General features: G+C 36.8%; 1 protein-coding gene across 2 annotated transcripts in view; it reads left to right on the top strand.

Moving 5' to 3' along the window:
* Positions 1-24404, top strand: part of IMMP2L (inner mitochondrial membrane peptidase subunit 2) — a 497636-nt gene that overhangs the window by 320775 nt on the left and 152457 nt on the right. For both annotated transcript variants that reach the window (XM_074901547.1, XM_074901548.1), the window contains one exon: positions 7942-8007. In XM_074901547.1, coding sequence (XP_074757648.1) covers positions 7942-8007 — 66 coding nt within the window. The remainder of the gene's footprint in view (positions 1-7941; positions 8008-24404) is intronic.

The raw sequence follows: 24404 nt of genomic DNA, 5'->3' as shown, positions 1-24404 counted from the left end.
AAATTGAAGTTGGATAAATTCAATTTTGAATGCAGATGCAATTTCCTAATAACAATGGTAATTAAAATTTGGAGTAATTTCTCTGGATGTCGGTCTCATTGTCACTTAGTATGTTTGAGTCTTGATATCATAACCTGCTCTAAAAATGCTTTATAATAGAATTAAGTACTATCCAAAAAGACAGAAAAGAAAAAAATATAAAAATCTGTGGTCTACAGCAGTTAATTAAGGTGATCGGTTCGATCTCTTCTGTCATCAGAGCCTTCATCCCAGACAAAATATGTTGTTTTTTAAGGTATCAACATCATGATTCTTCATATATTTGAATAAGACTAAAGGCTGTACATAGTTAGAAATGAAAAATTATTTATGTCCTAAGGCATCTCTAGTCTTACCAACAGCTTAAGGCAGGTTCAACTCTGAAGTTGGGTCAGGCTGCTCAGAGCCTTGTCCAGTTGAGCTCTGTGTACCTCTGTGATTCCCAGCCTCTTTGGGCAATCTGCGCCACTGCTTAAACTTATGCAGTGTGAAAATTTTTCTGGTATTCAACTGGAATTTCCCTTGCTGCAACTCATGTTGTTCCCTTACCTCCTTCTGCTGTGCACCTCTTCAAAAAGTCTGAATTCCTAAACACCAGTTAGATAGATGACAATAGCAATTAAACCCTTTGTCTCATCTCTGATCTTCACAAACCCAATTTCCTTAGCCACTGCTGTTACATTTCTGTTATTTTCGTGGTCCATCACTTTTTCCAGTTGCGAATATCTTTCATGTACTTGTGGGTTCATATTGGACATGGTTACTGGATGCATTTAGTGCAGCAATTCCATATAATAGGAATTGACAACAGGAATGACAGAAAAAAAAAAAATAAAATAAATGTGGGTTTTCTTTTACTTCACTATTATATTGCATATTATTTTCCACAACATAAAATTGTCTCAGAACCTGTGATGTAATTAGTTAAATATTGTGTTAATTATGAGATTCATTATCTGCATAAAGAAGTATGGAATTTAGATAAAATTTATGGAGTGGGAAGAAAGTGAAATAAATGAATTAAAAATGTTTTGGTTTAGGAAATATGTGCATATATTTATAAGAATTTATAAGAATTACATAAGAATGTAAATGTACATTCTTCTACAACATTTAGACTTGGCTACATTGGATCTCTTATCATAGCTGTAGTACTGGGAGGAATGAAAGGATGGATATTGCTACATAGTTCCTACTGTACAGAGTTTGAGCATCAACTACTATGGTGGCAACAGGAAGCTCCTTCATCATAGACCCATGGCTCAAAACTTTTTTTGAGGGTCATCATCTTTATCTAGTGTATGATGCAGCCTTGCTCCCTATTTATCTTTCTAAGCAAGACCAGAAAATAAGGATGAGAGAGCTCCACTACCTCTCTATTTCCTCTTTCTCCAAGCATGTTTTAAAAGTAAAACCACTAAAACTGTGCTTTGAGTTTGCCAGTTCTGTAGGTATATTAATGCCATATATTCTGGGCTCCATCTACATTTTAGTTACTGCTCTAGCTATTTTCTGGATCCCCAAAAGGCTTGAGACAAACAGCTGATTTTTCATCCTGCAGCAATTCTGGGAATTCCCAGAAGTGTAAACCATAAAAACGCTGGAATTTTTGATCAGACAGGAATTGGTTTTGAGAAATGAAGAGGTCACTGAGTGAATGGCTTTTGATCATAGCGTTAGACTGAGATCTCAAAAGCTCCCCATTATCCTGTTTTATGGAGTTAAATCCTTCACAGTATCTGGCATTAACAAATAAAAGCAGAAATAATGTTTCTGAAGAAGGTGGCCTTCATTATTTCAGTCTGTTTATGCTATAACATATGTTTATGTTGCCTCCATTGTTGCATATTCATTGTTTCAGTTGCCTCCATGTAATGATGATCTGTCACATAAATCTCAGCCTGAAGTAAACTGAAAATAATCTGAAGGCAAACTTCAAGATGGTGCCTAAACATCTTGCAACAATCTCATAAAAAGTGAAGCCATGTGCTAACAGTAATATACATACATACGCATATACATAGATACATACATATAAACAGTGAAAACTTCAGACACTTTTCACTGCAACTTTTTAATAAATACCTATTATTTGTCCTATTCTAGAAAGTGCTCAGTTAGTATAAAAATTCCGATAATTTTCGAAAGTAATCACAAAACCCATGCAGGTTGACTAGGATAATGGATGGGTAACATTAAACGTGTGTAGATCATCAAAATATCTAATTCAAGCTATCCATCTGAAATATATTAGCTGCTTTTTCATTATGAGTTCACAGTATAAGGTCTTATCTCCTTTTTCTAATGCACGCATCCAGAAAATCTGAGTGCTCATTCAAGGAAAAAAAAACAAATTCTTGTCTGTTGTAGCATCTAGTTGGTCTTTACTGTTACCCGAATATAATTTATTTATTCTTTTTGTGATAGCTATTCGCTAATATCTGTTGAAATTAATTGATTTTTGTGTGTTTGCTGTGTGTCTGAGCATCAAAAATTGTGCTTGATCTTTATCCAGGATCAGGAGGTTACTTTTTTATTTATTACAGAGACTGCATGCTCAGCAGGGAATGATATCTCATAGCATTTGGGGATATATATTAACATATCCCTTTGGAGAGTAGAAATGAATCAGCTGTCTTCCTTCACTTATCTTGCTGGGATCTCAGGATATAGCCTAAAAAGCTCTCTTGCTCGCTCGCTCGCTCTCTCTCTCTCTCTCAAAAAGCATGTAGAAACTTCAGTTTCAAGCTCTTACGCATGATTTGCTGTGGGCACTCTTGAGAAGAATGTAGTTAAACAACTCAAAGAATAAAAGAAGGGTCAAATAACACATACAAAAAGTGGAAAGGTTACTCAAATTTCATGATTGATCAAATATTAATTAGCTCATGGAGAAATTATTTAAAATTGTGCTAGGCAGTATCCACTAGAGTAAATAAATAGTCCAAATGATGGAAAGCACAAAGCTTAGGAGCAATTTTGTGACTGAAGTACTCAGTTGTTCAGTCAGGAAAGAAGAAAACCTTGTAAGAATTCTCAGCATTTTTATCTGGCAATCACTAGCTAAACACTGGGTTTCCTGCTGGCTGTATCATTCCTACTGTCGTTCCCGGCAAACATGTTTTGTAGTACTGCAATCCCAAACTGTTCAGTACAGGGTTGAATGTAGAAGAATGGATACTTGTATAAATTTATGTGTGTGTATGTATATAGGTATGTTTTCTGTAGGAGCATATAATTAAAAACATAAATAAATGTTTTATTTTTATTGGAGAAGAGATATCGAGGTAATAAGTAAGAAAGGTTGCCAGTGCTTGCCTGAAATAGAACCAGACTGTGGTTTTGGAGATGCATCACTGATAAAACCCAGATGAAGCCATCTGACCAGACTTCATCCTAACTAATGTTTTCTCTTCATGACCATATGCAGTGTCTTCACCTCTAAAAAGCTTTTTTAATTTTTTTTTTTTTGTAAAAAGGAATTTGAACTCTTTATAGCTGTTCTGCTACAGCATATGTGGCAGGTGCACCTACCCAAGGAGAGCAGAGCTTCTTGGCTGCTGAAGTGTAGCCGTTGGGGCTGCCTTTGCTCTCAGGGCCTCGTGGTAACTGGGGCCTTTGGCCAGTGGGAGCCGCTACTGACCACAGGTCAGATCGGGCCTGGGTATCAATGGAGTCCCCTGGGAGCCATTGGGAGCTCGTCCCCTGGAGCAGCAGCTGCGGTCGAGGACTCTCCCCTTGGGTCAGGACGCTGCCCAAGGAAACCCCTCGAGGGGCCTTGGGCCGGGACGCTGCCCTGAGCAGGTCCGCGAGGTTGAGAGCCCTCACTTGTCAGGTGAGTGATAAAGCGTTTGGGTTGTTGTTAAACCGTAGGAAATTGTTCTGTTCTCCTCTCACAGACATTTGAACCTGTAATTTGTGGAAGGCTAGTTAATTGCGTTGACAATAAATTTTTAATTTTTTGTGGCTGCTTGTTTATGTGAGAGCCTCTGTTATAGCATATCTTTCAACTTTAGAACTAAATGCGTGTGTAGGGAGAGGGGGGATTCCTATGTATTATGTCTTTTTTTTGGCAGCAGTATCAATTGGATAGATAGAGGGAGACTTGCCCCAGAATAATACGTAGTCTGGAGGTTAGACTGTTTTATCTTGAAGCACTTGCAATGGGTGAATAAGGAATTTGAATCTGCCCTGATCACTGGGGTGATCTACCTTCACTTCTGCTTAACCTTTCTCTCTCAATTCCTCTTGAAAAAAATGACCAAATATGAGAGTCTTTAATCCAAAGTTAATGATGTCCCGATGATATAGGCATTTGTTTTTCTTTTTTTACTGTGATGAAATTTCTCATTAGTTTTTAATGAAAGCTGGGTGTAGATGAGGACTACACAGCTGAAATTCAATGCAGAATAAGGCAAACTTAGGTTTAGGAGAAGGAGCTACGATTATTACCGGAAGCTATTTGTGGCAGGTTGCTTATGCTGAGTTGCTAAGACTGCATCTGGAACCCCACAAACAAATACATACCATATGTCTAAATTTCCCTTGTAAATTGTTTGTCTTAAAACTCTCAATCTGGGTTTTAATGGCATGATTCATGTCTTTGTGCATGAGGCTGGGATTTCTTCATTTCACTGTGCATAAACTTCAAGTTTGGAACAAATTAAGAATTGTTGCTAAGGTAGAGTGGATTTGTCCCATTATCAGAAGGTATTTCAGGCAGAGAGGATGTTGCTCTTTTGTTCTGTTATTTGCAGCCAGCCATCAGGTGATCTGTAGGTGAAGTTTACATAGTTGTTTTGACAGATAAAATAAAAATTATTTATCATTCTTGGATGCCATTGCTCTCTTTTTATATTATAGAGTGGTCATTCTCCGGAGGTGCTCCTTGAACAAGGAATACTGCTGTTTAAAAAGAACTTGGTAACAATGAGTTATCCTCAAACTTGATGGCTTGAAGGACACACTGCTAGACTTGCCTGTTTTCCACTTTTCTTCATGGAAGAACGAAAAGTGACTATGAGTGCAGTAAAATTCAATACAACTGAATTGAATAAAAATTCAATTAAATAAAATAAAAAATCAATTTAAGCAGTGGATTTATTTTCCAGAGATGTTTTTCCTAGTGCATTCCTTATGTGCTGTGAATTGCTGCTTGTGCATTAATATCTGTAATGTGCTTGAGATTTTCATAGTCATTCTGACTGTTCTTACTTGCACTGCTGTCCCTAATTCATGCCTAGTCAAAAGTGGTTATATGTAGATGAGGAAATATTTTCACAGAAGAAAAAGTAAGTTTAACTTTTTGAGAGGTTAATTTAGAAGATGCTTAAGAAATGGTGACTGCACTGTGAATCATCAGGTATGGATCTGGCTGGTAAATGTGCAGATGATTGTTATTCATATTAATTTGTATTAATGATATTTATATCTTCTGAATGCCATCTTTGGGAGATAAAATATATTAATTGTCTGTAAGAGATCTCATCTCTTCCCACACAATATCACTTGAAAGGAACATGCCTCAATATGACCTTTTATATAAGGTGAATGAAAAAATGCGGTATAATTTAGGAGAGGTGCAAACAGGTGAATCATCAGTTTCTGTTTCATTCTGTTTTGAATGACTCCCATTTCAAAGATTATTGCTTGTTACTTCACCCAGATATCAGTGACAGAAGTACAAAACAATTACCTGTTACAATATTTGGGGATTTTTTTTCTCCTTCATTGTTTAATTTGTTTTATACCTGCTGTGAAATTTCAAAGATAGAAATTGCCTGTATCTGCATGTTTTTGTGATTTTCATAATCAATGAAATTCCAGTGTTACACTAAACGCCTTTCAGGAAGGCATCAATATCCATCACTTCAGAACTAGTGTCTCTTACCTACTGTTCAATCATTGTGGCTCTTGAACAGAACATTCTGCTTGCCTATTGAAAATCCTTGGTCTAAAAGTGCCCATGTTATTGGCGGCTTTGAGCTTGCTGCTCCCTCTCTTAACAGTCCTTTGCAATTTTCATGAATTATAATCAGAAAGTTAGTATAAGGATTATTTTTAAACTATTCTTCAAATATTAAAAATATTTTTGATTTATAATAACTATTTAAAAGGAATTATTTGAAGGCTTTCTGATAAATTATGAGTTTTGGTTAAATATGTCATTACTGGCAGAAAAATAACAACTCTTAGAACAAATGCTCATATATTTAGAGTGGTGTTTATTCAAGGTCATTACAATTTTTTGCACAAGGACAGCAAATTAAGGGAGAGGTCAGTAATTACATTACAATATATACATACTAATCAAGTGAAAGCACTTACATAGGGAATTTCAAAGAACCTTTGAAAGTAATGTGTTAAACCAGAACAGAATTTTGAAAGAGCAAACTTAAAGTTTGTTTTCATTCAGTCTTTAAGAAATGCACAGTTCATCACATACATTATGTATTATTTTCATTACTTAAATTTTACATGGATATACTGCAATCTGAGCCTAAATGAATTAAAAATTAAATCAATTTACAGTAATTTTTGCAAATACTTACAATTTATTGTACATTATTACAGCTTGTAATAATAAAGATGTGGTGTTCTATTCTTAGACTGTGCTCTGATTGAGAATAAGAGGTGGTCACTGCTTGAATAAGTGTACTTTGAAGCCTGCTAGGGATCAGCATCAGAAAATGCTGTGGATTCCCCCTCCCAGGAAGTGGCTTTGAGCAACCTGATCTGGTGGAAGGTGACCCTGCCCATGGCAGGAGGGTTGGAACTCTTTAAGGTCCCTTCCAACCCCAACCATTCTATGATTCTATAGTACATCATACATTTAAATCATATGAGCATCTAAAACTTGATTAATTCCTCTCAGGACTGACATGTAAAATACTGAAAAAATGTATATTCTCAGCTTCTGATAAAGAACATGAAATACAAAACATAACTAGAATATACAACGCTTCAGGTAAAATTAATGCTAAATAAAATATTACTGTAAATGATAGAATGATTTGAACATTCCAGTGATGACTAGGGAATCAAAGTATGGTCTTTATTCATGTGCACTGTTCCACACTGCCTTGTGAAAATAGGGTTTTAAGACTTTGTAAAGTGAAACTATTTGATATTTTGAAGTTCAGAATCATACTTCTTGAATTTTGTGTCATTGCATTGAAAGATAAATATATTTCAAATATATTGACACACACAAAAACCCAAACCACTTTTAAAATGTTTGGAATACTTTTTTGGCTTCACACTAAAAAAGTTGAATATCTGAAACCATTTTTCTTTTTAACTTTTGGAACTGAGAGTGAACTGCAAATGCCTTTTGTCATGCTTATAGGAAAATAACTTGAAGTGAAAATATAGTATTGCATTAAAAAGCTTTGGATAAAGGTGAAAATTTCAGAAATCTTAACTTTTCTAAACTTCCATAATTCACTAAACAAGGTTTGCCTAAATTAGTGATAGATATGAATTTAACATAGGGACTTTTTTTTTTTTCCCCAAAGTGAGTGAATGACATGGATGTTTAAACACAATATGATGGAGGGTTCAAGTTTTAAATACATTAATCTATTTGAAAAGGTACCCTCTTCATTGGTAGTGCACATTCTTATTTTAATGTTATGGAGTGTATTTTTCATGATAAAAGAGATGTTGGTTGTTGTGTTTGTAAGCAGGTCATTTTTCAGCATCTGCTTTTCAATGGTGGTTTTCAATGAGAATGATTACAGTAGCTTCACTTCAGCATGGAACATCATGATTTATCTGTATCAAGGAGAACATGGACTTTCCTAATGACTTTAATAGTGTCTATTTCTTTGTGGAATTTCTTTTCATTTTCTTAAAACAATGGGAACATTACTGATTGTATAACCTTATCCCCTGTCTCAGGTCTCCTAGAAACCCTGAACAGAAGATCATTAAACGAGTGATTGCTCTTGAAGGAGACATTATCAAGTAAGTATTTTAAGCCTTAATCTCTGAGTCTTTATAGGAGTAGTGCAGCTTTTCAGTGGATTTTATATCAGTATCCTAGACAACGAGAACTTTCTAGTATTTTCTTTCTATCTATTCTTAACAAGGACATCAGCATTGTACCTTTCTCCTTTTTAATGAGAGGAGGAACGCTACACAAAACTGCTCACTCTCTCATGAAAGGTACATTGGTGCGAATAGTGCTTGTTTCTTAGAATTTCTCTGCCATGTATCAAGGCAGGTATTTGTAATTGTACAGCATTTTTTCAATAAGATTATAGGGCTGCGATTTTTCATTGAGAGTCCAGCTGCTGTTTCATACTGTTGTTGGCAAATAAAAGTAGAGTGGATTTTTAGGATTTTTGTTTGTTTTAACATTTGTTTTATTTTGAGACAAGGAACTCTCATAGATGACCATATTCACTGCAGTGTGTAGGAATCTGTAGGGAACATGGTGGAACTTATTTGGAGTAAATTATTCTGTCAGAAAAGAAACTGTAACAAAGAGTAGACTCTGGAGTACTTCAAGACTTGGTTTACTCTGACAGACCTTCCTACTGGGGCTGTGTGGAAATACATTACTAGTAGATGTAAATCAAAAGTTTTTGTGGGAACAGTATTGTTTTGAAGAAAATGCTTTTTTGAAAAGGTTTCTTTTTCCCAGGTACAGAATAGAATTGGCATAGAGCTGGGAGGTTAAATCCCTAGTTTCCCACACTAAGATACAAATGACCCTGGAAGCTCTCAGACAATATGGCAGACTGAAAATCTATTCATTGAGATAATGATTCTTGCTCTGGTGTAGTGAATACTTAAGAAGTACTTGGCAGCTGCAATTCAAATCAAGGACTTGAGTCTGGTTAGACAATGAGCTCTAGTTAATAGCAGCACTGGTGAGTTTTTGGGCACCATAGAATATGTCTGTGTCTTGTCTTTTTTTCCCCTCTTAGAGTTGGTATCATTTCTGTTTTACTGAAAAATTCTGAATCATCTCAGTTTGAGAAATTAAAATAAATTCTGACATTTCTGTTGAAGCAAAATATCTGAAATAGCAGACACTAAAACGATAATTTGATGTCCAAAAGCTATGGACATCTACAGCAAAAACTAGCTATCACTTCATAGAACTATAAACATAAGAATAGCATGCGCTACTGAGCAATGCCTTTTATAGACCTATGTCCTTAAGGAGGTACTTATTCCTTGATGTAGTCAATACTAGTGCTGTAATTATATAAGTGATAAGACTGATATTCATGATTCAATAATCCTCATTCATGTCTGTAGCAATGTCAGAAAGAGATAGCAATATAAGGCAACTTCAAGTGTTACTTTTCACAGTTCTGTATTATTAACATATTTGTCTCAATTTCTGAAACGGAATGAATTTTTTTCATAACACAAAGACATTTAATAACTTAAATTCCAGCTGTAGGAAATTAATTATGCTGTACATTCAAATGCTTTAAGACTGAACTTTTAACTTCTGTGGGTGTTCTTGGACAAATGGACAAAGATGTGGAGCATAATAGCTGTTGAGTGTGTGAGGAATACTGATGAGCTGATGGTTAGTGAATCACTCATGGACACAGAAGGCTGTACAATTACCCTCATTTGTCTTTGGTAAAACAAGCTAGATTAATTTATTGATAGAAATATTAATCTCAGTAATTCAGATGTGCATTTTTCTATTTGAATGCATAAAAATTGTCCCAGAGCTTTTTGCTTTCACTGTAGAAACTAGTTTTTAGCAAAAGAATAAATTATTAGACTATTGTAACTTGTTGAGTTTTTATTGCATATTATTGTCTCTTAATTGTGTATGTGTAGGAAATGTAAGTAATACTTGCCACTTTTCATAGCACTAGGGTAAAGAAAAAGCTTAGATAATACGATAAAACAGCAAAGCTGGCAAGAGTTTTCTAAAATATGTGTTATTTTTGTAATGATACTGCAAGAAGGTATGTGACTAGCATATTTGTGACTGAAACAGACAACTGGTAACTGAGAGCATGTATAGAAAACATAAACATAATATTTTGACTCCTATTTGATGTCTGAAGACAGTCTTTATTACAAAGCAGAAATAATTGGTTTTAATATCTTAAGATTTTATGTCTATATATTTTTATATATTGAAGTACTCCTGATCAACATAAAATGATGCTCTGAATGAAACCGAAAGTAATATGGATCATGTACAAAAGTGTATCTGAAAGTATTAAAATGGAACTCTTCCCTATTGATCTGACTCTTTTTTTGGTATGGATGAAATGTTATGCACAACTGACCTGAGAGAAGTGTTTGAATGTCCTCGCTCTTCATATCAAGTCTTTGGAGTATATATTCCTGCATGCTAAAAATCCCACTTCTTTAAGCCTTCTGCTGCTCCTCTGATCAGTCAGAATTCCTTCTTGCTGAGAAAACATCCAGTCTCACTTCAGAGCTGTGGTTTCAGTTCCAGGGTACAGAAAACTGGGAATCGTCAGTTAGATATGGTAGGCTTCTAGCACTTAGGGGGCTGTTTGTGGGTACAATGGTTCTGCAGAGAGGTGGTGATTATATAGAGAGCTCTGTTGAGTGGGTCACTTTATCTGGAAGGTCAATGTAATGCACAAAGTTTATCTGTTGCTTTTCAAAATTTGCTTGGTGTCATGTGACAGAATTACTTAATACACACTTCAGGGGTGAATCTTCCAGTCTTCTGTTGTGAAGGAGGTTTGCAAATAATTGTGAGTTGGAAAATATTTTCATTTAGTACTCTGAGAGATAGGTGATAGACAATATAGTCTGTGAGTCTGTAGTTATGCTTTCATAAATGAAAGAATTATGTTTCTTCAATCTATTTGGTGCATGGTTAGGGATAGTTTGTCACAAAAATGCTGTGGTTTTTCATGTTATAAATTGAAATAAATTAGCATTTTGCTATTTGTTAATTACTGTAAGTAATGAAAGATCAAATAGACAGAACCATTAGTACCATAAGAAAGGTTTATTAGATTTTGACTTGAGTTCAAGTGTTTTGACTCCACAGCAGAAAAATCCCGTTTTTCACTTCGTCATTTCTAAAAGCATTAAATAAGATAAAAATTGTGACATTTCAAAAATAATGACTGCCTTCCAGTTTTTGTAAAGGAATGTAGGTGAGAGATCTATAATAAGTCCATTATGATCTTTCATTATGTATTTTTCAGGTAGAGAAACATTGTGGACTATGTAGTACTTTATCTTTTAAAAGATGCTTTGAGGAATCGAAAAATGCTACAAACTTACTGAAGAAAAATTCTGGCATTTAAATTTTCTGTTCTTGTTTCCAGTCTAGTTGGTAGTCCAGATGAAGTGAGTTTCGTAGTGTCTTGTAGGCCCTGGATGTGTGTAGTGCATGCCACAAACCTATAACATAATTTAATTTGGACACTCTATTAGACCTTCCTCCTCAAACGAATTTAAAGAATAAACAGAAAAATCACCATTTAGCCCTTGAGAATGAATCTATAGGTCAGCTTGTATATAGACAATAGTGCAAAGTGTAGCTCCCATAGATCAGGTGTTGCTTTGTCTTCCATTGATTCACAGGACAATTAACTTTAAGTAGAAAATCATTACAATGGTTCCTGAAAACTGTTTAAATGATAATTCTTCCAAAGAAGGCCTTCTTTTAAAAATCAATATAACCTAATTTTTTAAAAATTAATGTTGGTATTATAAAACACTTTGAATAACTTGTAATTAAACTTATTAAAACTAGTTATCTTCCATGCACGATTGGATATTCAAAAATCCAGAGTAATCTATCACAGAGGAGTTATGGTATGTTTTCAGTAACACAAATAAATTAAAGTTTATGAAGTTAACCAAAATGGCATTGAACTAGTAACATTTAAAATTAAGTCTGTTCAGTAACTTGCTGAACCAATTTGTTTTCCTTCTGTCACAGTTGCACAGGTCTGCAGGAGCTTGGTGTGCCAATTCTGTTTTTTTTTCATATAATTCTTAATACTGTACTTGATTTGAGAATGATTTCTGAGCCCCTAGGAAGGGTAATTTAAAAAAATTTTGTCCAGGAATATTCTTTAGGAGTCAGTTTTCTGAGGACCGAGTGGTTTAGCAAAATGATGTTGCATTTAAGTATTGCATCTTGCAAAACTACTCTGAAGATGTGAGTAGGGAAATACTCCTTGCTTCTCAAAGCATGACAGTGCAGAGATAGATCATTATTTTATTAGGCTGTAGGTCTAAACCAAACTTCAGTAACGTTTCAACTTTTAGCACAAGGTCCATCATTAAATTGCAGAAACTATTGCCACAAAATGTTAGGAAGGACAAAGATATAAAGGAGTTCAAAAAAGTAGAGAATTAATAGAACTAAAGCCCATCAGCAGTTATTAAATGCAGCAATCACAGTATAACTTCATGTACTCCTGTTGTCAAGTTCATGCAGGTTGTTTTATTTCTTCCTACAAGGATCCCATAGTGCCTTAAAATATAACCAAAATCTGGTCATTCTGTCCACTTGTTGGAGAACCCTTTCAGCTTTAAACAAACTGTTCACTACTCCATGAAGGTGTTTGGCTGCTTTTAATTTGTCAGAGAGTAGATGGCATCCAATATACTTTCAATATGAAAAAGACAACCAGCAATTTTTCTTACTATTTTTTTTTTTTTCACTGAACCAGCTCATTTTCATCAGATAGATGTGACTGCTATTTGTTTTCACTGGACCAAGGATGGTTGTCCAAAAAAACAGCTGTCTTCATGCAGATGCTACTACTTGATAGCAACTTGTGTTAGATACCACATTACTACCTGCCTCTAGGAAGCAGAATGGCCTTGAGAAAAATCTCAGAATTTGGCAGTGTTGTGGCACAAGAATGTCTCTATGTAACATCTTCAGGGAAACCACTTGGCAGGAATTGCACCCAGACCTTTATCATTTAATCACACAGAACTAATTTTATGTTCACTAGTGCTGTAGTTAAGTAGTCTTGTTCCCTCTTCAGCCCTCTGCACTCTGACATACACATGAAGACCTCTGGTAACTATTCTGAGGTACTGGCAATGTGGTAAGGTACTGCATGCAGTGGCACAAAGTTAGAATAGAAAAATGTATTATCAGTAAAAGACATCAAAAGACTAGGAATTGCAGTGGATCATGATCCACAGGGTATGTTTATTATTGTGTCCTGGTTCCTTCTTCCTCAAAGTGCACTGTATCTGTCTTTGGGTCATGAGTACAGGGGATCCACACTGACAAGAGTGCTAGTGGGATCGACAGAACTGAGAGCTGATTGTACTCTGTCCGCCAAGATTACAAATTTTGGAGCATCTTTCCTTTTGATTAACTAATTGCAGTCATCGTATCATTCTGTCTTTGTACTTTACATATCTAAAGGATGTAGTAGCAAGCTACTCAGATGAAAAACTCTTCATTTTCCAAAATATTTTTATTTTGTGGGCATGTGTGCAGAATGTATATCTCATAGGATTTGTGCAGTATTTATGCAGTTTATTTTGCACTACTTATTATAGGTACTGATGGGATTTTTTCAAGCCAATGAAAGCTTTTGTTAGGTTACAGCTATACTGCTCTGTCATGACTCTTCAGCATTGATTGTATCCTTGTAAGTCTCCTAAATAGAGTTACCATTGATTTTGACTCAATTTCATACTCAGAGTCCTTGCATGACTGGACTCCATTTCTGTAAATGCAGATGATGGGAAAGTATATTAGTACAGCATTTTTAAGATATAAAAACAATCTGACAAACCTGGGATGAAGTCTTTCTATATCCATAATGAATTTGTAAAGTTCTATAGATCTTTAGGCCCAGTAATGAAGGACTGCAAAGTTGGATTTCTAAAATTTGGCATTCTTCATACTCATTATAAAATAAGGAGAAATGTTTTTGCTTTGCATTAGATTTCAGTTGCTATATATCTGAAGAAGGTGCATGAAGAGACAGAAAGAATAATAATAGAAAGTAGTTGAATTTCAGGAAAAAAGTATAAATGTGCTTTTGTTTTTAGAAAATACAAGGTAAAATAATTTTTCAGAAAGGCAAAAATATGAAAATGCAGAAAATGATAATTTTCTAGACTGGTTTTTAACTTTTTTTTCCACATTGGAAAGTGTGATTGTTAATATTATAGCCATATTTACTCATTTCTCCATGCAGTAAGGTCTTAATTCTTTTAATATCCATAACATTTTACATACATATTTTCTTGAGAATACAAATAGCAGCAGTAAGATTGCTAAAAGATCATGTGTGTCATCAATACCATTTCTCTTATATTTCAGTTGGTTTTATTTGTCAAAATTCACTGAAAGCAATTGAGTTGCGATGTAGATGCAGTGTGACCTCTGGAACTCTTAATATTAAAGGAAAAAAGACAATATAATATGATTCTCTGAGCCTGTACAGAATTTGCAATGCTAGCTTATAGAAAAAAGAAACAGCATATCCTATTACCTCTGAAATAAAAAGAGGTTTGATTTGGACAACACTAAGAGAGAATAAAAGAGAGACCATCAATAATGCTAGTTTCCATAGAGTTACTATTCAGTCTAAACCCAAAAATTAAGTGCTAAAAATTGAGTATGCAATTGCAATATGAACTCAGCTACTCTCTATTGGTGTGCATCTGAACCAAGACATAAATAACAGCTGCATCTACAGGAGGGAGGAAAGTTTTTTTTATTATTTCTTCCTTTTTTTCCTCTCCTTTTTTTTTGTTTAATTAGAGAAGCAGCACTCTAAAATGCAAAAAGCAGCATCTCTTTTAAGATAGCATATCTGTGAACTGTGCATAATGAGTCTCAGTAGTGTTCAAATTTCAATCCACCAGAGCAATAAACAGTGGGAAAGTTTCTTAAAAGCTCTGTAGGCACCTTAGAGTAACCTTTCTCATGGGTTTTAAGAAATCCCTGTAGTTATGCAGCCCATGGTTTTTGTGAAGTGGACTCCAGTATATGCAGAAAGTGTATCTGGAGACACTTATTGCCAGCATTAGCTGTAGCTGTGTGAAGTACCATTCTATCTTGTGCTAATATATATTATAGAATTAAGAGAAAAGAGGCAATCAAGGACTTTGTCTTTAGCATTGAAAGCTACAAGAAATCTGTGAGAGGAGTTGGAAAGAGTACTGCTGAAGTATCATGGCCTGTTTGGCTGCGCTTACACCAACACATGAGAGCCTGTAACATTTGTTGTTTTATCCCACCATTGGTGAAATGTGAAGTTCTTGGCAGTGCAAATATCTAGCAGGGTTATGGTCACCAGTTTACTTCTGATTGGCTTCCATGTGCTGGACACTGAGACCAATGTAAGAATAGATAATGCCACTAATAGGTCTTTATATTCCACAAAATTATTCTCCAGGATGTTGAGACCTTTTGATAGGTTTTAAACACAAACATTGTGAACAGGGCTGTGATACACACAAATGCTGTTTCAGCAAAAGAATAATACCACTGTGTCATAGACCACACATAGACTTCTGTGTCCAGTTTTGGGAAGGAAAGACACTGATAACCTAGAACAAGTTCAGCAAAGGCCTCAAGCCCTCAAGCTGGTCAGGTTCTGCAGCACTTGACCTGTCAAGAGAGCTTGTGGAAATGGGACTTGTTCATCCTGGAGAAGAGATGGCTTTGGGGTCACCTAACAGCAAGCCCCCAGTACCTATGGGGAGGTTAGCAAGAAGCTGGAGCCAGGCATAGTAGTGCAGCGGACATAACTTGAAACAAGAGAGGTTCAGACTGGATAGAAGGTGAATTTTCCCCATAAGGATGTTCAGGCAGTGGGGCAGTTGCCAAAGAAGCTGTGGTCTCCATTGTTGGAGATGTTCAAGACCTTACTGGATAAAGCCTTCAACCAAACCACACCTGATGTTGTAGCTAACCCTGGTTTGGGCAGGAGCTTGGACTAGAGACCTCCTGGGAGCCCTTCGAACCTGAACTATCCTATGATTCTATGATATCAAATAATAATTTTCAAACGTGTTGCATCACATTTAGAGGAATGTTATTTTTGTTAGAAGCCTAAAAAAATGCAGTGTATTAATCTTGTTTAGGAGAACATGTCTTTTCTAGGTATTTTTCTTTAAAGAAACACATTTGATTTCTGTTTTACTGAAAGTTGATTTGCTGCCAAGACATCAGATGGTTAGAAAAGATATGCATACAAGTATAATCATCTCAATAGGTTGTCTTTATGAAGATTTAAAAAAAGTGAGCAGCGAGTGATTAAAAAACATTAACATTAAAAAAAATCCAACAGTAAATAAAATGGTTTAATTGTATTTTAATTTTCACAATTTATTTCCTTTTTGCTTTGTAAGCTATGGATACAAATGTCACGGGTGGTCTGAAATTTGGCATTTAAATCCAGACAGGCATCAGAAGAGAGGGTGTGTTTAGTAAAAATGGTCTTTGTTCTGAGAAATTTAGGACTTAATCTTCTCAATGTTTAGATGTCTGCTTAAGTAGTTTCTGGATAGAAGTTGAGCTCCATTTCAACTGATGCTCATCTGTATGTATTGCATTAAAAGCTCAGTATGATAAGAACAAAGATGGGAGTAGGAGGAAAGAAATAGTATTAAACCCATTTTATAGAAGAGGAAGTCAGAATGAAAAATGTTGTTGTAGGCTTATGCTCATATGAGAAGTGTGTGGAACAGCCATTAACTCAATTCCCTGTGTTCCTCATCGCAGAAAATGAACAATAAGTTCATGTGTTTGTCAGCAACAGATTTTTTCAGGTGTACTAGAAGGCAAAAAAGGTTCAGAACCTGGTAATTCATGCACTTTCCTCCTGTAAATTGAAAGGACATTTTTTATTAGCTTGAGCGGTATTAGGATCAGGGATATTTTTATGTTTGCAAATTGAAGGAAACAGAAGAGTCTACTCTGAATAATGTAAATAAATCTTACCGGTTATTTCATTTTACAGCAGTGCAAAAGTCCTTTATCTTACTTGAATATGTTTAGGGTGCTGAACTCAACCAGTGACACAGTGAAAGTGTTGTATCAACCTACCAATACTGAGTAGAAAACTGTCTTGTGAACCAGACTCAGTATGGGGTTCTTTCATGATCTGCATTATTATCCTGGCTTCAGAGAACCAAACGATGACTTTTTTTGTTGTTATTTTGTCTGAATTCCTTTGTTCTTTTGAAGGAAGAATTAAGCGGACTTTGTTTCAAATAAATAATGGTGAGATAACTACAAGTAACCAAGCTGGTAGTTTTTAAAAGGTATTGCCTTTCTCTGCTCCCCTTCCGTCTCTACTCTCTCTCTCTCTCTCTCTCTCTCTCTCTCTCTCTCTTTCTCCCCCCGCCTCTGTCCGCCCCCCCCCTTCCTTCCATGCTCCACAGCTGGATATACTGCTCCCTCATACCATTCATTTAAGCTGACCACGTGCATGGTACTACTCCAGTCTAATGAAGAAGATTAATATCCATCTCCAATCATGTGTAGGGAAACAACAGCAGTTGTGCCACATTCAATGCTGTTCTTTGTGGTTTTTTTGTTTTGTTTTTTTTTTTTAAAAAAACATAGTTTGCCTCCCAAAGCATTCTTCCTAAATGCTCATCTTTCCAATGCTTTCACCTGGACTCCCTTTTGGAACGGCTGAAGGCAGCTTAAGTGCACACCATGTACTTGGCGTTGCAATGAGCTGACAGGGACCACATGTCTGCTTACCAACTCCAGCTGAAGCACAGTAACTTTTTAAAATGCACTGACGCTGCCATTTGTGATCATCTGAATGTACTCTCATAGGATCAGAGTCTCAGCTGCTATGAACCATCTTAGCTCTGTTAATGTTAAGGAAAATAGGCCAATTTAGTCTAAAAAAAATCTGTTTAAAACATTTTTTGGGATAAGAGCATATGTAAAGAAAACATTTTTTGGGATAGCAACATATGTAACATAAAAAAAATAGTCACCTCTTCAAAGATTTATAATGGATTTTATACATTTCATATTTTTCCATTGAGTGGAATAATGAATACAGAATTCTGTACAGAATGAACTGATGATGCTTTACCTCTTTTTTTTTTTTTTTCTTAATTTAGAAATATAACATAGTTTCCCATTTGCTTGCTTTTCTTCGTTAGATTTACAGGATGACAAAGTTTTTCAGTGCCAGTGAGTATTTTTAACACTGTCAGCCATACACAATAATTGCCCGTATTTTAATTTGAAAAATTTGAAATTATTGTGTTTGCTATTATGTAAAGCTTGCAGATATATGTTGGCAGAAATATTAATTGTAAATTGTTCATTTAGAAAGATTGCCTCCATAGTTTTGCACTGCAAACTGATCTTGAAATGAGGGCCTGAACAGTTCACAGTAGCAGAACTAATAAGGTTTAGAAATTGATCACCCCAATGGTTATGAGATTCAAATGAGAATAGGAGGGAAAATGACTATTATCTTTTTTCATTATTATAGAACTGACTACTGTTGACATTCTTCTTCTGTGGAGTAAATTGTGTGATGAAACTGTAGTGTATTTTGGGTATAATGGGTAACAAGTCATTAAGCGGGGTCTCCAGCATCTGTGCATAGGGGAGCCAAAAATCTTTTCTGCTTTACTGTTGGCAGTGATTGCACAAATAATTTCTGCTTGCTGACCATTATGCCACTAGCTTTTTAATATGCAGCCAAAAATATATTATGATAAACTGTATGTCATGTATTTCTAGAACCTCAGGTATATCCCAGATAGCATTTCTAATGACTAGGTTTCAGTTTTGTATATATAGCAAAAATAAGTTAGTATTTAATAATTTATTATAGCACGAAGGGGAGCAAGTGATAAATACTGAAAAAGATTGTGATAGGATTTGCTATAATTGAAAACCAAAGTATAGTGCCCCACTAGTAGAGGTGGGAGTCTAATAAGTGACGGACCTCTAGAAGAGATAGACTAGAATAATGGATGACGAAATCAATGAACAGATTAGAAGTAGGTATGTACCTAAAAAAGAAAGGTGACCTTAATGGATTTTAGGGGACTGACTTGGTGATTGGCTAAATTAATTAGAGTTCCACTGCTAGTGCAACTTTCTGTGCAAAAAAAAACCCCAAAATTGCCTACATGCAATATAGTGGAAATGCATGTAAAATTACAAATAGCAGTATCGTGTGTCTATTCAGGAATATTATGGAGCGTGTCTTGTCATATTTCTAATATAGTATATGTAGGTGTGTTCATATTTAAAAGAAGGATTTAGATTTCTAATAATAAAAATCATTCTGCTGTTTCTAAGGCTTATGCAGTAGTTAAAACTTTAATTAAACAGGTTTTCAAGAATGGGGAATAGAGGCTACGTTCATAAACCAGACAGATACGCTTTGTAAATGAAGAAGAAAGCTAATTAAGCCAAGCATAGCAGCATAATATTAATTTTTAAAAAACACTTCCAGCATATTTGTGGTAAATCTTGCCACAGCTATTGCATATTTTCTAATGAGTTATTCTACAGTTTAGGTAAAAGCTGCCAACACTCCATAGCCAGGTAAAAAATTGTATCCTTATGCATTATGCTAATGTTTATTTCAGCACAATTAACTCTTTGAGCACAATTTATGAAAATAAAAGGACAGAAGTGACATAAGGAAATATTAGGTACCAGAATATTTTTCATTCCTGTAAGTTTTATTCAGCTGATGTTAATTCTAGTTTCTTTGAAAGGAGACAGGTTTATATGGAGTGCTTGCTGGTCTCTATCAAGAGGTTTCTCACATGGGGTAGAAGAGGGCTAAATTTTGTCATATGTATAGAAGGCAATTAGTGAACTGCTACATTTCCTTTCATATGAAGACAAAATTCAACTACATGTATTATATTGTCAGATTTAGATAGTTAAGTTGAAAGCACTTTCTGATGTTTGGCTGTAGTTTTTGTGCTTTTGTGTTTCCTCAAACTATTTATCTAAAAATTCTCAAACACATTGAATTATTTGAGAGATCTGATAAATCTCTTAGGAAGTCACTTCTTTGGTTGAGTTTCTGTATTTCTCTAAAGAAAGCTTTATTTTCCTGATGGATTACTGAGAGATCCCTAATTCTTGTTATATTCTGCTGGGAAATGATGATGTTTGAACAGGGTCAGTTAGATCAGCTTTAGATATATTATTTTGGGATCTCTGCTACACAGAATCTGAAAACTTGAGTCAATTTTTGAAGTATTACCAAATGCCTGAGGACTTCACAGAATCACAGAATCATCTAGGTTGGAAAGGACCCTGGAGATCATCTAGTCCCACCATTTGCCTAGCACAGTTCCCACCTACAGCATATCCTTAAGCTCCAAATCGACCCTACTCTTGAACGCCTCCAGGGATGGGGACTCCACCACCTCCCTGGGCAGCCCATTCCAACGCCTAACAACCCGTTCTGTAAAGAAATACTTCCTAATATCCAGTCTAAACCTTCCCTGGTGCAACTTGAGGCCATTACCTCTTGTCCTGTCGCTTTCTACTAGGATAAAGAGACTCATCCCCAGCTCTCTGCAGCTTCCTCTCAGGTAGCTGTAGAGGGCGATGAGGTCTCCCCTCAGCCTCCTCTTCTCCAGACTAAACACCCCCAGTTCCCTCAGCCGCTCCCCGTAAGACCTGTGCTCCAGACCCTGCACCAGCTTTGTTGCCCTTCTTCGAACACTCTCGAGTCATTCAATGTCCTTTTTGTAGTGAGGGGCCCAAAACTGAACACAGGAATCGAGGGGCGGCCTCACCAGTGCCGAGGACAGGGGTAAGATCCCTTCCCTGTCCCTGCTGGCCACGCTATTGCTGACACAAGCCAGGATGCCATTGGCCTTCTTGGCCACCTGGGCACACTGCTGGCTCCTGTTCAGCCGGCTGTCAATCAACCCCCCCAGGTCCCTCTCTGACTGTCAGCTCTCCAGCCACTCCTCCCCAAGCCTGTAGCGCTGCTGGGGGTTGTTGTGGCCCAAGGGCAGCCCCCGGCATTTGGCCTTATGGAAACTCCTCCAGTTGGCCTCAGCCCATGGCTCCAGCCTGTCCAGGTCTCTCTGCAGAGCCTCCCTACCCTCGAGCAGATCAACACTCCCACCCAACTGAGTGTCATCTGCAAACTGACTGAGGGTGCACTCGATCCCCTTGTCCAGATCATCAATAAAGATGTGAAACAGGAGTGGCCCCAAAACCGAGCCCTGGGGGACACCACTCGTGACCAGCCGCCAACTGGATTTAACTCCGTTCACCACAACTCTCTGGGCCCAGTCGTCCAGACAGTTTTTTACCCAGCAAAGTGTGCAATTGTCCAAACCTCGAGCAGCAATTTTTGCCAGGAGAATGTTGTGGGAAACGGTGTCAAAGGCCTTGCTAAAGTCAAGGTAAACAACATCCACAGCCTTTCCCTCATCCAATAAGCAGGTCGCCCTGTCGTAGAAGGAGATCAGGTTTTTCAAGCAGGACCTGCCTTTCATAAACCCATGCTGACTGGGCCTGAGCATCTGGTTGTCCCTCATGTGTTGCATGATGGTGTTTAGGATGAGCTGCTCCATCAGCTTCCCTGGCACCAAAGTCAATCTGACAGGCCTGTAATTTCCCGGTTCATCTTTCTGACACTTCTTATAGATGGGCGTCACATTGGCCAATTTCCAATCAGACGGGACCTCCCCGGTCAGCCAGGACTGCTGGTAAATGATGGAAAGCAGCGTGGTGATCACCCCAGCCAGATCCTTCAGCACTCTCAGGTGTATCCCATCTGGTCTCATGGAGTTGTATGTGTCTATGTGATGCAGCAGGTCACTGACTGTCTCCTGGATTGCAGGGGGGTCGTTCTCCCAGTCTCTGTCTTCTGGCTGTGGAGGCTGGATTTCATCAGTACAACTAATCTTGTTATTAAAGACTGAGGCAAAGAAGGCATTAAGCACCTCAGCCTTCTCCTCATCACTTGTTACCAAATTTCCTCCTGCATCTAGCAGGGGATGGAGACTCTCTCTGGACTTTCTTTTGCTACTGACATGCTTATAGAAACTTTTCTTGTTATCCTTGATTGCGGAGGCCAAATTAATTTCCAGTTGGGCTTTAGCCCTCCTGATTTCCACCCTGCATAGCCTCAAAGCATCTTTGTAATCACTGTTTGTGGCTAGCCCCTTCTTCCAAAGCCTGTAAACTCTCCTTTTCTCCCTGAGTTGCAGCCAAAGCTCCCTGTTCAGCCAGGATGGTCTTCTCTGCCGTCGGCTTCTCTTAGAGCACCTGGGGACCACCTGCTCCTGTGCCATTAACTCTTCTTAAAGAGCGCCCAGCCTTCCTGGGCCCCTGTATCCTTCAGGAGAGTCTCCCAGGGGATCCTTTCAAGCAGGTGCCTAAACAAGACAAAGTCAGCCCTCCTGAAGTCCAGGATGTCAGTCCTGCTTAGCTCTCTTCTGACCTCTCTAACCAAAACTTCTTAACCAAAAACTTCTTGACCAAACTCTTTCCCTCTGTCAACTCAAATACTCCTTCTTTTTTTTTCGTTTCTTTTTTTTTTTTTTTTTTTTTCTCCAGGGAATGTGAAAGTATAGTTAATATCTTACTTTCCTTCTGACTGGGCCACAGACTTAAACTGTTTCACTGTTGTAATTAGTCGCATCTTCTTTCCGTCATTCATGCTTGAGACTACCCAAACATGGGCAAAAATAGCAGATATATCAGGAATGCTACATATGTGTCTACTGATTTTTGTAGAAAGAATCTTAAAATCTTGAGTATTCTCTGAGTTTCTCAAAGGCTGAGCACACAGACTTACCTGTGACTTCCATACCTTTTCTATTAAGAGTACGTATACCATAACTTTATTTGAAAATTTAAAAAAAGAAAATTAAAAGAAGAGTGAGACAAGAAAGTAGAGAAAGCTACACCAATGGCAAGCTGGAATGAAACAGACTGGGATATCTCTAGGCAAGACTCCTCTTCCCATCATTTTCTCCAGTGCCACAGATATTCCCCTGAATACTTCCCACGGTGACTATACAGTTACAGCAAGATCAGCTTGGTACCCCAGCAGGTTTCTCTTACACATTAGTGCTGATGGTGCTGACTACAGCACACTGATCAGGTGCAGATATTGCACTCATTTAACTGGTTGTGAAGCTATGTGCATGTGTATTTCTGGATGTTGCTTCTGGGCTATTTAAAAAAAAAAAAAAAAGTTACTGATCTTACTTACTAAGCTCTACATATTCTTGTCCATAAAGTTATAAATCAAAAGCTATGAAGTGAGAGGTGACAGAGGAGCGGGACAAGAAAGGGTGACTTAAATGTCAGTCATAATCTGTTCCCACAAGAAACCTAACATCATAGACATAGCAAGGTCCTACAATTCGATGACACAAGGCCATGAGGACAAGAGCATTTGGCAGTACAAGGTAAAAGTATTGCCACAGGAGACTTAGGGTATGTCAGTGAAAGACTACATAGGCAAAAGCAGACTTCAGTGCTACAAGTGAACAGTTACAGGACTGTAAAAGGAAAAACATTAATGTTACAAACTTTAAGCACAGGGAAACATTTGTACCTTCCATTTCTATGTGAATAATGTGAATTTTTATGATGACAATAAAAAATAAAAGCCAGACCATCTTGTAGGCAATTTGAGACTTATTTAATGTGAAGACTTACAAGTTCTGCATGGACAGAACTGACCATTTACAATAGAAATACCTGTATCAACAGTTAATCAGAGAGTGTAGAGTAACTCATCCTGCAAACCCTTTCTTTTATTTTAATTTTTAGGGAACATTTTAGGAAATTATGTTTCTGTTCTTCTGCCCCTGCCCTCACTTCCCTGTGCTCATGTATCCTCTGTACATCTTTGTACCAGTACTAAAGTCAGTCTGTAAGAGCCTCTGCATAGATAATTGTGTTCTGGTCCTGTATATCCTTTGATGTACATAACATATTTTGAGGAGTCTTTTATAAATATTTAGAGATCTATATACAGTATCCCTACACAAGCATGTGAAGATAATTTTTAACATGCCAAGATATGTTGGACATCTTCACTTTGGCCTGTGGTTATCTCTTACCAGGGTTTAAGAAGTTTCTATCAAGTTTCATCTTTTAGCTTCTCAAACCTGTTCTGCTGTAGCTAACTGTTAGATGCTGACTTGTTGCCAGGACAAGAGATTAGCATATGTTCCTGAAGGACATTTTTTCCTCCTTCTCTTAGTGGCTACTTCTTTAGGTGTTGAAATGAAGTGTTTCCTGCCATGAGTACTTTCTATGTTGTATATTTAGTGCTGAAGGAAAGTCATGTAATTAGTATTTGAAATTTCTGAATCCAAGTTCTTCTATAATAAACCATTGAAAGCTGAGTAATGAATTAAAAACTCTTTCTGTATAACCTTTGATTTCCAAAGGA

This window comes from Athene noctua, chromosome 3 (genome assembly GCF_965140245.1).
Source record: "Athene noctua chromosome 3, bAthNoc1.hap1.1, whole genome shotgun sequence".
NCBI classification, from domain to species: Eukaryota; Metazoa; Chordata; class Aves; order Strigiformes; family Strigidae; genus Athene; species Athene noctua.
The sequence above is the reverse complement of the archived record's forward strand: the minus strand, read 5'-3'. Positions and strand labels throughout refer to the sequence as shown.